The sequence below is a fragment of the Cyprinodon tularosa genome, unplaced genomic scaffold (genome assembly GCF_016077235.1).
Source record: "Cyprinodon tularosa strain WSP-4 unplaced genomic scaffold, ASM1607723v1 ctg590, whole genome shotgun sequence".
NCBI classification, from domain to species: Eukaryota; Metazoa; Chordata; class Actinopteri; order Cyprinodontiformes; family Cyprinodontidae; genus Cyprinodon; species Cyprinodon tularosa.
In genome coordinates this window covers 105,040-121,508 of record NW_024039330.1, presented here as the reverse complement: position 1 = coordinate 121,508, position 16,469 = coordinate 105,040, and the positions used below count along the sequence as shown (strand labels likewise).

Below are 16,469 nucleotides of genomic sequence, written 5' to 3'. Positions count from 1 at the left end.
GCAAAGTCACAGATAGGTACACAGTCCTGTACTAGAGAATAAACTTTATCACACCTTCTACTGACTACTGCTATGCACTACATGCAGGTGGTATCTTAGAGCTCCCTTTTGCTAATCCATGTGTGCAAAAGAGTGCTTGTCATCTTTTAAAGAAACAGGTTGAACTTACAATACTCACTTCTTTTGAATGGTTTCCTTTCCAAAGCAGCATTAAGTTTAGTTCCCCCTGTTGGATTACGTATGCCTAAATAATCTTGATCGCCACACTTCTCTGTGAAGCTGGTGTTTTTGTTTTAGGTCACATCGATGAGCTGACCGGCTGCATTTGCCTCTTTATACCAGACTCTTTAAACTGTGGATACATTTTCAATCGTTTGGTATTTTCATGTCTTGTTTTAAGTCTGTTATAAAATGTCATAAAATCAATTTATTGCAAGATAACATTTTGACCATGTTTTTTTTTCCATTGCTTTATATGCTTTGAATCTTTTTTTGTTGTGGGATCAGCATATTCACAAGTTAGTGTAGTGGCCTCAATTCTGGTCCTTGAGGTCCAGGGTCCTGCGCCTTTCAGATGGTTCTCTAATTTAACCTTTAAAAAGACAAAAACTAAAACTAAAATATAATTCGAATTTGACTACGTTTGAGAGTTTAGTAAGACAACAGATCAAAAATGTCAAACAAAAGGGTGATAGGGGAAGTTGAATACAAATGCTTGTCAATTGTTTTAAAAGTCTTTTGTTGTTAAAAAAGCTTGATTTTAAAATGATGTACTATATTTTCTAGTCTATTGCATAAAACAAAAACAAAAAAATATAATTAATTTTGATATTGGCATCTATGGTATTACAAATATTGCATATGCTTCTTATTATTTAAGATTATCAATTGTACTCCAATGTTTCTGCTTTCAAGACTAAAGCCTTGGGTTTCTTTGACAATATTTAGAGGTGATTTCTAACAAAATAAGCGTCTTATTATAATGTTCAGACTTACATAACATTTTAATATGTTTATTCAACAGTGCGAGTCTTTGTCAAATATCTTTGCGTTTCATTTTTAAACATTAAACGCATGACATGTTATATGAATTCATATATGCTGTATTTTTGATCAGAATATAACGTTGAACCTGACTTATCAGCAAGTGAAACAAATAAATACTTATAAATTTGCATCGTGACTGAACAACCTACCTTGCTGTCAAAACACAGCGAGATAAATTGATTGACACCTCTCTTATCCAATCAGATTTCGCGTAGTGGAGGATCTTTAAAGCTTCTACTAATGGTCTTTGTGTGAAGGCGGGGAGCAGTTGGCTCGGATAGTCTGCTGATTAGCAACAAACAGAAGGTTACGAGTTAGAAAATTTTTGATAATTTTCCAGCCAGAGCGCCTCCGCGGCTACAGGAGCAGGGTTAACTATGCCGGGGGCCTAACCGGAGCTTGTTAGGTGGCTTTTGGGAGCAAAAGGCGGGCATTTGTGAAATTTCGTAGGCTTTCGCGGCGAGAAGGGTGAGAGAGAGGGTCCGCCTCGCTTTGAGATCGTTTCAAGCGGCGATGCTTTAGCTGATAGCTGCGTCATCATGTTGCTTCCGAGTCGAGTTGGCGAGAAGAAATCCCAAGTTAACGCCGGGAGGTGAGGCTGCCCGCCGACATCCAGCCCCGGAGGCCACTCCCGACAGTTGAAGTGCGTGGAAGACGAGCTGCCGGGTGGGAGACTGGCAGCCAAGCCTGCTTACTTTACGTGCTTGTCAGGACTTACTTTACATCACTGTAGTTTGCGGGAAACCCCAACTTTAACATTATTTATTGAACCCACTCTAATGTTTAAACCTAACGGGTTTTAATGAGCGTTTTTGTTTTTTTTACTGGAAAGTAGCTTAGAAAGAAAGAAAGTGGAAGTGTGACTACTGAGGGGACAACATGTATGCCACAACTGTTAGGATAGTGGGAAGTGATGCTCTCATTGACAGCTAGAACACAAACAGGAGCGGCCAGCCTCAGATCTTTATTATCTGGACTCTGTTAACTCCCACTGATCGATCTGAACTTATTTATTTTAGATCAAGACGGATTGATCTGTTTCTGTTATCACATCAACGCGGACTTTGTCTCAGGTCAGCTGGGAAGGTTTCTGAACAGAAGATCTGGTTAAAAATGGACGCAGGGCGCAGTTATGCGTCCAAGAAGGGGATGGAGTCTGCGGGGAGCAGGTCCTCTAACTTTGAGGTGATTGACGGGTTGCTCTACCGCAAGAAGTTTGAAAAGGGCTTCATCCACTACCGGGAGGTTCTGGGGGAGGACAGGAGGCAGGAGGCCATCTCCACCTTCCACAGGAGGAGACCTGGCCAGCGCCACCTCTCCCTGGAAGAGACCTATAAATGCGTGGCTGAGAACTACTGGTGGGAAGGTATGAACACCTGAGCAACTTTACAACGATGTTTCCCTTTAACTTTTTACCAAGAACAAACAATAGTTTTATTTAAGTGTTAATAAATGATAAAATAAATGAACCCTTCAGAGTTCTGCAGCCTATTCACCCTGGCTTTGAATAAAATCTTATAAAAGTTATAGGACTTTTCTGAAGTTAAATGTAGATTTTAACTATTTCTCCTGATCTTTGAATTTTTATGCTTTGAAATTTTATTGCTACACTATTTTTAGGGCAATCTAACTTTTCTTTTTATTTATTATTATTATTTTTACCTTCCTAGAGCAGAGGTGTCATAACTGCAGCTCTGGAGCCACGTGTGGCCCTTTAAGGGCCACCGTAGTGACGCTTTACAACTTTCACACCCACCCCAAAAAATAATAAAATACATAAAAATCCAATTGAGCAATTTCGTTAGATTGAAAGCAAACAAAAATCAAATTTCTTTCAAGTTTTTTTTTTTCTGTTTGTATGGTTTCTGCAGCAGGACTAAAGAAAGCACTACTACCAAATTATTCATCAGGCCACACTTCTTTTTTTTTGTTTCCATAAATATAGCTTAAGAAGGTAATTATGTTTTTTTTCGATTTCTTAAAAAAAGAAGTATAAATACCATTGCTGTTTCTTCTTTTAATGACAATAACAATATTTCCATCATGGTTATTTAGAGCACACTGACAGATTTAGCTGTTTTTTCAAAGGTCTGCTGTTGCTCTGGACTAAATTCATTTGGAAAAAAACAGGAGGCAGAAATGGCTCTATGGATAGGAGAGAGAAGTAAACACCTGTGAAGTGAAAGCAAGCTGATGCATTGTTATTGAATTTATTCAACGCTTAAACTACCTTTCACTGCAGTCACCGTGGTGGTCTTTAGAGGAATCTCTGTAAAATTTCAGCTCTTTTTTGTATTTATTTATTTCTCCCACAAACTCTCAGTATGGTCTAATAATAAAGCAATTTAATTTTGCCACAATTTTTATTTTGAAGCTTTAAAAGTTATATGGTAATGATAATAACCACCTTTATTTGTGATTGTACAAAAACTGGTCTCTGTCTGGATGAAGGTTTAAACCAACCTAACCCTGAATGTAAATGCATTGTTGTAGTGAACTCTCTATATATTCTGGTTAAAGGTTTAAGGTTGCTTTGCTAAAAGGGGAGTTATTCCCATTCTTAATTATTTTTCATTCAGCTCATCCATCCAGTTGGATGATGATAATCACTGTTGGTTTTCAGCTGGACTTAGGGTTGTGCATGGAGGTAAAAACAGATTTATTCTCATTTGTTCTCAGCATTTTCTTCCACATCTTTCCTGAGTTACTTTAAAAATGTGCACCAACTTGGAAGGGGGATTCTTAAGGTCTCTTCTTTTCCCATTAAGGCCAGATTTTTGAAGTGGGCAGATAATAATCGACCTGTATATAAAATGTCCTACCTGTGCAGCAGATCTGTGCAGCTCCTCCAGAGTTACCATAAAACTTTTTGATTGCCTCTCTGAGTGTCACTCGTCCCAACTTCAGTTTAAGAGGACAGCCATGTGTTTGTATGTCTACCTACACAACAAAAAATGCCCATCATGAATCAATCATCATATTGAATTGAATAGAATAGAAAATCCCCTTATTGTAACACAATGGTTAAATCCTGGTGTTTTCAGCAGCAAAATGATTATAGAAAAAATGGTCACACAAATGTGGACCTTAGGAAAATGTATGTAATAACATACTAGTGAAGAGTTAAAATATAATCAATAAAATCCTGTACTGTAAAGTGTTTTTAACAATATAAAACTGTGCACCTGTAGAATAAATAACCAATATACAACTATAGACATTTTTAAAGTAATGGATATTTGAAAATAACAGCAACATCAGAGATGTGCAAAATGACAGCAAGTTATATCAATTGATTCATACAACTATAGATTAATTAAAAAAAAGACATTTTCTATTAACTTCCATTACTTTATTAATGTGTTGTTGAGTGTTAGCATGATGCTACTGCCAATGTGTTACAAAACTGCTCAGTCATATAATTCAGGAAAAGTTAAGAAATGTTTTGATGCCAGGAATCCAATATGAGATGGAAAAGAATCTGTTCTAAATCTTCAAAATCAGAATTGAATCGATCCTATAAATCTGAATTGATACCTTCCCTGCTGTTAAAGCCTGCTGGGACGCTTTATTCAGAGCCACACGTGCAAATTCTTCATACCTACAGTGAATCTCACCTTTTCCTGCTCTCAGCTCATTGATGCTAAAGTGCTATACCTTATGAAAAGGGGTGGGAAACATTTGTAGAGGAAAACAGTGGGTACATCAGGAGCTGTTTTCATGATGCTGTGTGTCTCCTGATGTTTTCAAATAAACCTCTGTATCCTTTACACAACAGCTGTCATTGAATTGGGATTTCAAAAGTTGTCACCCCTTAAAGGGTGTGAATATTTAACTATGTGGTTTTAAGTGAGCTGCTTAAACTTTTCTCTCTGTTTTGGACTCAAATCGCCTTATTCTGCAGAGCAGAAGGATTGTTTTTCCTCCTATAGAGGTTATTTAATCTAGAAATAGAAAAATATAAGTTTTTATTCTATACTTAATGTGTTCGTGGCAGTAAACTATAACGTTTTCTCCAGTTTTTTTTTTTTTGTTCGTTGGGGGAAAAGTTACATTTTTTTAAATCTCAGCTGATTGTCTAATCTTATTTATGTTTATTTTATGAGAGGAGTTGTTGTAAAAACACCTTTATGCTTGCAGATTTTCTTTCTATTTGTCCTATTTTTCTTTGTGCTAAAATGTATTCTTGTCTTTTTTTTTTTTTACCTACCCACAGGAATGTACTTTCAGATCAGAGACTTTGTCCTTCACTGTCCACAATGCAAGAGTCTGCACAGTAAAACATTGGCGGTAAGTGGAGGACATTTTAATATTTCTCCTTTTCACTTATGTACAGCTGTGTAATTTCAAATTTTTCTTTCATTGGTTTCCTTTCACACCTCTCTTCATCAATCTCATTGATTTCTTTCTACCATGACGACTTCTTTACCTTATTAATTTATGTCCCGCTGCCTTTGGCTCGCAGGGGTTTGATGGAAGGAGATGCGTCTCCAAGACGGTCCCATCACATGGCGCCGACTTGCTCAGCAAGCTGAGGAGTCAGAGGGAGGCGGGGCTGTTCTGTGACATCACCCTGCGAACGAACGGCGGATCCTTCTCGGCTCACCGAGCCGTCCTGGCGGCTGTCAGCGATCACTTTCACGAAGTTTTGGCTGAAATGGACTCGAGCAAGATGGCAGACATAGATCTCTCTGGTGGGTCCTTAAAATGTCCATGATCTTCAGAATGATAGCATCACGGTTCTACGATTCACTATGACACAGTTTTAATGTGTAGAATAGAAATATTAAAGTTGCATCAGTGGGAAGAATGCTTTTTTTATATAATTAAAGGAAGACACTCTTCATCCAGATTATAGCAGACTAAGGTTTTAGTCACTTGATGCACAAATCTAGTGGAGACAAGCAGCCAAAGACTGGAGCAGAGGCTGCAGACAAATATCTTTGTGACTTGTCCACAAAAAAAAATGGAGGTCATTTATCATAATGACTTTAATGATTTCTTTTTATATCACAAAAAGCTAAATCAAAATATGTTAAAAGTTGTGCTTGCAACAAGAATGGACAGTTAATCAGGAAGGACTTTGAAAGATCCTGTTTGTGACAATTTGCCGTCGACCTTGTTGAACAAAAGCTAGGAAACAACTTCACACAGAAAAAAAGTTCAATTCTTCTTTAGACACTTTGTTTCTGAATCTTTCTGAATCATTTTCTCACTGAAATAAAAACCTGAACAGAAAAGAAAAAAAGGGATGTGGACATATTTTAACAGTCCTAACTTTTGTTTATATTAATTAATTAATTAATCAGAGACCCTAACAAGCTTAGCGTTTAAGTCTTAATTTAGGTTAATTTAGGTAAAAAGAGGGTTTAGTCTGGTTTTGTCAGTTTGAGATGTAGACTGACTGACTCCTTATCTTGGTATGCAGCCATAGTTAGATGTAACAGACGTTTCTTTTATCTAGAAGCTTCCTAATGTTTTTGTAGTGGACAACACAGCTGTCCTTCCTGTCTAACGTTAGCTTTTATCACCCCAGGTTTCAGCGAGGACAGTCTTTTGTCTCTGCTGGACTTCTCCTACTCCTCCACCCTGCGTGTTCATCAGGAGAACCTACCGGAGGTCTGTGCGATGGCCCGTCACCTGGGCATGTGGCCTGCAGTGGAAGCCTGTGCGGCTCTCCTCAAAGAGCAGGAGCAGCAGCTCCATCTTCCTGGAAAGGCCTTCAGCTCAGCTCGCTCTAACTCATTCAGTCAGAGCCCCCATCAGCAAAGGGAAGGGCTTTTAAAACTAGAGAACATGAATGAAGGCTTTAGTCTGGTACTAGAGACGTCCGATGAGTCTTTGTCAGAAAGTCCAAAGCGCAACCTGCGCAGAACGCCAAAACCTCAGGCTGAGAACGGCCTCCCTCTGAGTCCCTCACACAGGATGAAGCTCATGGACTTTAAATCTCCCTCTTCCAAAAAAGCCAGCACACCGCGCCATGGCATCGGCGCCTCTCGGTCCCAGAGTTACTCCCCCGTATCGGTGTCAACCCCCCGTCTCCTCCGCTCCTCTCCTGGAGCCGCCAAAGAAGTTCAGAGGTTCCTGCCGAAGCCAGAGATGCCTCAGAAGAACCGAAAATCTTACTCTATGTCATCCAGGTCGCGGCAGGGCACCTCCTGCAGCCCGGTGAGGGTAAAACAGGAAGCCGAGGAGGTGGGAGAAGACGAGGAGGATTATGCAAGAGCGCAGGAGAAGTACAAGCTCATGAACGTCCTCGGGCTCCAGAGGACCGCTCTCCTGCCCCGACCAGAAGATCTCATCGGCTGGAGGCAAAAGAAACGACTTCGGAAGTTAAAGGCCAACAACTATTCCCTGACTAAGCGGCGGGAACCACGACCTTCACCCCCCAGAACCTCATATGAGGACGTGAAGCTGTCGCTTCCTCTCTGCAACCCTGTCAACACGCAACTCCTCAAAAAGTCAGTCAAGTCCAAAGGTTTGGGCTCCATCCAAAAGATTTCAGCTAAGAGGATGCAAAGTCTCCAGCAGCTGATCCCTCCTACTGACAGGAGCATGAGAAGTAAAGGGGTCCTACCGGACCTGTTCCAGTGGACCTCAGTGCCGGTGTTTGGTGGGAGGGAGCTCAGGCGGTCTGTGAGGAAGGGGGATGCTGCCCAGCAGCCTCTGCATTACAGAAAGAAGAAAAGCTTAGCAAGAAACGTGGTTAAAGTTAAAGCAGAAACGACTGAATGCTCCATCTCAGGTCTCAGGCACTCATCACAAAGTGGACACACGTCTCCAAGCCCCCTGCCCTCGCAGAGGACGCAGACCAGACAGAAGGTCGCCGCAGATGCGGTGAAATCGCTGCGGTACAACAGCAGCCGACCGGCAGCCAAAGCCAAGCTGAAACGGGCCTCCATGAAAGAGGGGGGTGGGGCCAAGGGCAAGGTCAGAGAGGAAGCAAGACCCAAAGGGAAGGTTTCTGAACCCAACGGCCTTCCAGAACACCCCCCTCAACCTTCTCTTTATAGCCACCCCCTCTACAAGGCTATTAAAGAAGAACCAGCCGAACCGGTGCCGGTTGGACCTTTCCCCGATCCTCCCTCTCCAGACCTGGGCAAGCGGCAGAGCAAACCCCCCATCAAGCTGCTGGACTCAGGCTTCCTGTTCAGCTTCTGTCGGCCGGTGGGGGGGTCCGGGACAGGTGTGAAGAAGGAGGAGGAGAGTGTAGCTATCTGTCTCACCCGATCCGTGTCTCAGGTTCCAGCAAAATTCGAGGCAGAAGGAAGGGCGCTGAGGGCCCGGGGCCCCACCGGCCTGTGCCTGGGGAGGAGGGAGGAGAGGAGAGCTGGACACGGACGACTTCTGAGGCACAGACCGAAGTCCAAAGAAACCGGAACCCATCTGGACAAATGTGCTGGGTCCATAACACCTAAGAAGACGGCAAAGGTAAACAGTAGTAACCATGATTAGAAGAACAATCCAGAATGTGGATTTTCTGATCCACTCAGGCTCCAAATCTTCCCATACACCCACTAACCATAGTCCTGAAGGTTGGTTTTGATTCTGCTGCAGCAATCAGGGAACAGATATAGAGAAATACTATGGAAGATCAGTGATTGTTTGGAAAAGTAATTTGATCTGTGAATTATTAAATTATGTGTTGCTGCATCTACATTTAAAGTTTTCTAAAGCATTTTCTTTGCATGTAGAAACAAAATAAAGTCCTCGCCCTGAGCAGCAGCAGCAGGAGCTGTGCCATGATGGACCCGGTACATCGAGCCCGGCTCAAGCAGCTTCGAGGGCCTCGGAGTCAAGCCCCCAAAGTCCCAAAGGCGTCCCACGCCTGCCTGCAGTGTCCAGCCGCCTACAAGGACTGCAACGCTCTAATTATGCATCAGCTGAGGCACATTGAAGGAAAGCACTGGCCCTGTCCGGTAAGAACCAGCCTCCTTCACGTTAACCACCACACCTTACCGACTGCTTCAGATGAAAAGATGTGAGGGAGCTTAGCAGTTTTACTACCAACATTTAGAAAATATACTCTAAATAGTTTTGCTCAGCTGTTTTTTGTTTACAAAGAAAAAAGAAGAAAACAGAGTTAATCTTGCTGTCATTTTAATGTTATGTCGCTGCTGCTATTAGGTTGGGAAAAAAATCCTGCTAAAGTAAATCAAACATAAAGGCAGCAGAGAACTAAAACCGCCAAAAGGTTGTAAACGATGGCGAGTTCACACGGACTCCAAAGCTGCCTAAACTTTGCCAGATTCGTCTGCTTTCGCTCGCTTTGATATTAGCCTCTGCCATGCGGAAGCATTTTGCACTGCAGGAGAATTCGAAAGCCTCCTTCGTCATAAGATCTACTGGTCGTTGGTTTCACCTCTTCATGGTGCACATGGATTTACAAAGTGACTTGCAGTGTTTTTTACTTTAGAAAGCGAAAAAAGCTGCAGGTCAGATTAAGTCCACTGGGAAGACGGAACACTGAGGGCGGGTTACAGACCAGAACTGCCCTGCAGTAGGACAGTGGTACATCCAGGAAGCCAGCCTGGGAGTCAAAGCAAGGAGAGGCTACGTCTGGCTGGAGCTAGCCTCTAGGCTAACTATGAGAAATGAAAGAAGGACTGGGGAGGATCAGCGATTTAATCCATCCTGGATTAAATTAAAACAGCTTTTTTAAAAAGCAACCTTAAATCATTTTAAGAGCATTGCTGCTTCATCCTTTAGATTATTTTCTCTATCTTCCATTTTTAATTTAAAAAAAACTTGTCTTCGCCATGCTGACAGCCACATCTAGTTCCTCACTGGATTTCGTAACGCGAACATAGACAGAGCTCAGAACTTTTAACGTTGTGCATAGGCAGGGCAGCGATCAAATGTCGCCGACTTTTTCTAAATCGTGCCGCTCACCTCCGCATATCCACCACCGTAAGTCACTCTGCTTTGCTTCGCTCCACATCTGCACTTCTACACGGAGATAACAGGGGAATCCCTCACTCTAGCTGAGAAATTCACGTTAAGTGTGAACGTACATCATACACTCCACTGACAATATATTAGTTTTATCCTGTGTAAAATAATCACTGTTTTCACATAAATCTACAACATGGAATACAAACAAGGTTTTACACTTTATAGTTTCTATTAGATGGAAAATGTCTCCAGCAAGGCAACGAATCAGTGACATGCAGCTCTTAGTGTTTAGATATTTCCAAATAATTTAATTAAATACAGTAATAATTTATTAATCCCTGAAGGGAATTTTAGTTTTAAAAACACTGAGGACGACAGATGTAAATTAGCAACTATGCTATAATCTGGCTCCTTTACAATCTGTACAGAAGTATAAGATTGTTCATTAATGTGCTCTGTCCTAATTAAATAGATAAAAAAACAAAAACAAAAAAAAAACAAAAAAAAACACTAGGATTTAGTTCAGCCATCTTTACCCCTTTCCCACTGGCTGATAAACATGTTTAAACCCAGGAGCAATCTGGAGCATCTCACTGATGTACACTATATTGCCAAAAGTATTTGCTCACCCATCCAAATTATTGGAATCAGGTGTTCCAATCACTTCCATGGCCACAGGTGTATAAATTCAAGCACCTAGGCATGCAGACTGTTTTTACAAACATTTGTGAAAGAATGGGTCGCTCTCAGGAGCTCAGTGAATTCCAGCGTGGAACTGTGATAGGATGCCACCTGTGCAACAAATCCAGTCGTGAAATTTCCTCGCTCCTAAATATTCCACAGTCAACTGTCAGCTGTATTATAAGAAAATGGAAGTGTTTGGGAACGACAGCAACTCAGCCACGAAGTGGTAGGCCACGTAAACTGACGGAGCGGGGTCAGCGGATGCTGACGCGCATAGTGCGAAGAGGTCGCCAACTTTCTGCAGAGTCAATCACTACAGACCTCCAAACTTCATGTGGCCTTCAGATTAGCTCAAGAACAGTGCGCAGAGAGCTTCATGGAATGGGTTTCCATGGTCGAGCAGCTGCATCCAAGCCATACATCACCAAGTGCAATGCAAAGCGTCGGATGCGGTGGTGTAAAGCTCGCCGCCACTGGACTCTAGAGCAGTGGAGATGCGTTCTCTGGAGTGACGAATCGCGCTTCTCCATCTGGCAATCTGATGGACGGGTCTGGGTTTGGCGGTTGCCAGGAGAACGGTACTTGTCTGACTGCATTGTGCCAAGTGTAAAGTTTGGTGGAGGGGGGATTATGGTGTGGGGTTGTTTTTCAGGAGCTGGGCTTGGCCCCTTAGTTCCAGTGAAAGGAACTCTGAATGCTTCAGCATACCAAGACATTTTGGACAATTCCATGCTCCCAACTTTGTGGGAACAGTTTGGAGCTGGCCCCTTCCTCTTCCAACATGACTGTGCACCAGTGCACAAAGCAAGGTCCATAAAGACATGGATGACAGAGTCTGGTGTGGATGAACTTGACTGGCCTGCACAGAGTCCTGACCTCAACCCGATAGAACACCTTTGGGATGAATTAGAGCGGAGACTGAGAGCCAGGCCTTCTCGTCCAACATCAGTGTGCGACCTCACAAATGCGCTTCTGGAAGAATGGTCAAAAATTCCCATAAACACACTCCTAAACCTTGTGGACAGCCTTCCCAGAAGAGTTGAAGCTGTTCTAGCTGCAAAGGGTGGACCGACGTCATATTGAACCCTATGGATTAGGAACGGGATGTCACTTAAGCTCATATGTGAGTCAAGGCAGGTGAGCAAATACTTTTGGCAATATAGTGTATGTCTAGACGCGTCAAACGACTCGGAAAGCGAGCCCCATTAAAATCACCTGCATTCTCTCTGATCTGCATTCTGGTTGACCCGCTAATTACGTGATACCATTAAACGCAACGTACGGACGTTGACACACCACACCAGTCGCTTTTGATCTAACAAGCTGAAACAACTACATTGGATAAACATGGAGCAGCACTGGTGAGAGATTTGGACAGGTAAGAGTGAAACAATGCAGCACACTTGGTACATCTTGGCTTCCTGACATGTTTCTCTCCATTGATCATTGTCCTGATTTCTGTTGCACCGGTGACATCATCCACACTAACCCTGCATGATGGTGTCACCAGACACGCAGCCGTGGGGGACAGAGGTCACGCAGCTTGCCTGCACGGGGTCTGACCCAGCTTTTTTTGCCAACGGGAAGGGAGCCAGTTTTTGATTGTTAGCGGGTCGACCCATGTGGGAAAAACGCGCGTAAAGCCGGTATTTTCAGTGGGAAAGAGGTTTATTTGTCAATCTTATAGGTTAATAATTTAATAAATGACATGTTTCTTTAATGTATTAACTGTATATGTTAGGAATGTTAGAATGGTTTCATCCAAATGTTAACATTTTCTACTTGATTCATTCGGTTTTAAAACCAGATTAAGTCAAATTGATTTGGTTTTTTTTTTTTTTTTTCATTGTGGGACACATGCCATGTTTTTTGTTTTCTGTAGGAAAAAAACATTTGTTTCTGTAAATTCCAGACTGAGGCCCCGTCCACACGAAGTCAAAACCAACACGAAACGCTGATATTTTCCAAAACGTTTGCCGTAAAGACGGAGACGTAAAACAAATGTGAGCGTCCACACGAATGCATGAAAACGCTGCAAAATGTATGCCAGGCCTGTAAGTGGCGCTGTGGTGCCAAAGCAAAAATAAGCGACGAAATGTTGGGCATGCGCTGTAATATTTATACATGGTTGCCCTGCGGGTCCATTTTCGTGGTTCAGTCAAATTCAGGTGCTGAACTATGTCGTCGATATTGCTCTGTTCTTCCTGGAGATATTCCAGAAGAAGAAGATTCTGTTGTAAGCCCGACAGCAGGATGAGTAGCATTAGCAGCAACGGCGCCATTGTTGTTGTGATACTGTGTCGCGCATGCGTGTTTAGAGGCGACGCTATGACGCATGCGTGTAAAAAAAAAAATATGCGGTTAGAGCGTAAAGATGGAAACGCGAAAACGGCGTTTCGAAATCTTCCCACTCTGAAGGCTGAATAAAAAAAAGGTAGTTTACAGACCCCCGAAACGCCGGCTTCGTGTGGATGAGAGGCTGGTTTGGTGAAAAATTTGTGCGTTTAGGCCAGGGCTCGGCTTCGTGTGGACGGGGCCTGACTCAGCCTTGATATTTCCTTCTAAAAATCAAGCTGCTCATATTTTACTATAAGTTATTCTGAGTGTCCTAGAAAATTGAATCGATTCTCCACCATTTTTTTCTCTCCTGAACTAAAATGTAATGTGATGCTAGAGGAGAATTTCTCTTAGGCACTCCTCAAAATAAGAAAGCAAAGAGTCTGATGGTCCTGGCTTATCAGGAGGATGGCTAGAATAAAAAACTATTGAAACCTGCCCACAGCCGGAGCTACAGCTATTAAAACAGCTTGAAGTGTGACGATCATGGCTGGATTAGGATTCAGGTAGGAGGATTGATTAAGAGGGAGCAGGAAAATTGCCAAAGTTTCTACAACAGTGGTCAGATGGTATCTGAATGCTTAAGAAAAGCCTTTTCTCTCCTACCATTATAGATGTAAAGATGTAAAGTTGCAATTAAAGTCATAGGGAAGTCATATTTAAATGTCAAATCATTCTGGCATATATATTTATATAAATGTACTCTTTATCAGACGATATTGCCCCAAAAGTTAGAAAATTTCTATAAAAAAAAAAAACTCCTGTCTTAAAATCTGTGTTTGTTTTTGTTTTTTTTCATTATCTTATGCAGGCCAGTTACTTATACGTCAGCTTGAACACCTAAATTCGGCCAATCATATATCAACAGTCATCTGTCAATCAATATGTAGCAGCCAATATATGCAACGGTTGAAATAAGAAATCAGAATAATTTCCTTTCCCATTGAGTTCCGTCCCAGTGTTCACAGGGATGGACGTCTGTGTCTTCAGCAGGCGTAGAGCTAACAGAACTGGCAGCGTTGCGAGGCAAGGGATCAAACATGTACGGCTGTAAGCCTTCTACACCAAACCAAGTTTCTGCCTCCCTGGCGTTCTCTTCCACAACAACTTCGTCCCCGCTTTCCTCCTCTAAGTAAAAAATGGATGACGGAGGAGACTCATCCAGGACCAATGACACAAAACTCTCCTCTTGCATGTTTTCCGCTGTCGATAGCGTTCCTTGACAGTGTCGCTGCTAAGTCACCAGTTTAGTGCTACTTAGTGCTAGTAGGTTCCCAATGGGAAATTACACTAGGACCAAATTCCTAACTGGTTAGCAAGATGCTTCCGACAAACCGGCCACAGCCAAACATCCCACTCCCTTGATAAACGACCAATCATATTCACTTTATTCGCTCGTGTAAAGTTGGACACCACTCGGGAGAATTCAGAAATGCATCGGTTGGAATGACCATCCCTACGACTTTAAACTAGAACTGTGTTTTTTTGATCAAATGAGATGAAGATTGCAGCTTTTAAGCAACGCAAATTCCACATAGTTCCAGCATCGAGCAAATGATTATTGGAGGATCTGTAATGGTCTACTGAAGGCCACGGGAGTCTGATTTGAGTGCATCACTTTAACAATAATTGAAATAAGTAGTCTAAAAATTTTATTTATTTATTCAATATTTCAGCACAAACATCTGCATTATTGCTTAAACGAAAAAAAACTTTGTGTGTTATGACTCAAAGTTTGCTTTGAGACTCGATAACTGTGATAACTTTCTTGATTTATTATCCTATCCATAGTGGACATAAAATCCATCAGTTTAGGGGCTGGAAAATGTTGTAAGTCCCTGGTTTGAAGAATATATTTCATAATGTATTTTTTAAAAGAAAAGTGACTTTTTCCCCTTTAATAAATATGCGGTTTATGTATTCAGATTATGCTTTTTCAATAAAGACTCTTTAGACAACATTGTCATTGTTGCTAATAAATGCGCAGCGTGCTGTTTCTCTATTAGCAGCCCATTTTTAAAAAGTGGTTTCATCAATTAAACACCCATCTTGATCATTTCTGGATCTATTTCCTCCTTTTCCCTCTCATCTGCAGCTCTGCAGCAAAAGTTTCTTCAGGCTGAGGAACGTCCGGAACCACATCCGCACCCACGACCCAAAGTTATACAAATGCCGCAGCTGCATTGCGGCCGGTTCGTGAGGCGGCTGCTTCCAGCACAGGCGCACAGAGGTTGGCGACACCGAGCTTCACATCAGCTTTCCTCTCTGACTCACATTTATTAACTTTAGTTTGGAAAGCCTGTGCTTATCGATTCCCGTCAGATTCTCTCCTGCTTCATTAAGAGAAGTTGTTTATTTCAGGATGAAAGCCATCAGTGTCTCACCAGCAGCCATCAGACTGAAGCCGGAGACGCATGATGGATCCGCAGCTTGTATATACCGAATCCAGACACACTCGAGCACAACGGTCTGCAGAAAGGCTTCACTGCTGTTATCAACAACTACTATAATTATTTAAATAACCAAACCAAGGTTGCCGTTCCTGTTTGCTTCTTTGGTAGCTACAGAAACTTGAACATTACTCTCAGGGGGGTGGGGAATATGATGCCACGGTGTAAAGTGATTCCATATCACAGTTGTATAAAAAGAGAAAAAAAAAAGAAATGTAAAGTGATTGTTATAATTATTACGGCTACTTATTGTTACCTTTATTTTTCTATGTATAGATGAATGTGGAGTGCACTTATGTCATGGCTTTTGTTGTAAACCTAAGAAACGGTGATGAAGCTGAAGGTTTGGAGTCTGAGGTGGCAATACTTGAAGTTGGAAAAGGTGGGGTCCACTTGGTCTTTTTCCTGTCCTGTGCTGATGTTTCAATGACTTGACGTCTTTTGGCATTGATTTGGCGGGGAATGGGGTGGGTGTACGAAGACACCACTGCATGTGTATTTTCAGGCCATTTGTAGTCCTCTGTCTTTTCTAAGGCTGCTGGGTTTAAAAAAGGGAAAAGTGTCTTTTTTTTTTTTATGTGAATTTCTTAACTTTATTCAAGACGACAACGTCATGACAGATCAGAGGTTTTATTAATCTTCTTTTTAATGCAAGACCAAATCCTCTTGCTCTAATTAAAATTTCCCCTCCTACTGAATAAATGCAATGTGCACATACAGAGATGTTTATGTATCACAAATTGATTTTAGAAATAAATGAGCTGTCTCCTGCTATCTGTTAAAAGATTAAATAAATTTTGCCTTTTAATATTCAGTTTTGTGTTTGTTTTGTATCCAGACTTTTCAATGAAGGTGTCCAAACTGAATTTTGAGGTTTTTTTTCACGCTCTGTTAAAAAAAAACAACTAATGTATCGTTTGACGTCTTCTGAAATATAACCTGCTTAATATTTAAGGAAATCTGAGAAACTACTTTTTTCTTCACTTTTGTGAAAGCTGATGGGTTTTTTTTCTTGCGTAGTTAAAAGTAACTTTGACAAATAACGAGCAATCGAGC

General features: G+C 41.7%; 1 protein-coding gene across 1 annotated transcript; it reads left to right on the top strand.

The window, feature by feature from the left end:
• Positions 1 to 1,289: 1,289 nt before the first annotated feature.
• On the top strand, positions 1,290 to 16,227 carry si:dkey-229b18.3 (zinc finger and BTB domain-containing protein 11). Its single transcript, XM_038306773.1, has 7 exons — positions 1,290 to 1,713; positions 2,067 to 2,413; positions 5,264 to 5,337; positions 5,513 to 5,741; positions 6,584 to 8,966; positions 15,059 to 15,193; positions 15,325 to 16,227. Exons 2-5 carry the CDS (start codon positions 2,161 to 2,163, stop codon positions 8,500 to 8,502), a joined length of 2,475 nt encoding a protein of 824 aa, XP_038162701.1. The 5' UTR covers positions 1,290 to 1,713; positions 2,067 to 2,160; the 3' UTR covers positions 8,503 to 8,966; positions 15,059 to 15,193; positions 15,325 to 16,227.
• Positions 16,228 to 16,469: the final 242 nt, after the last annotated feature.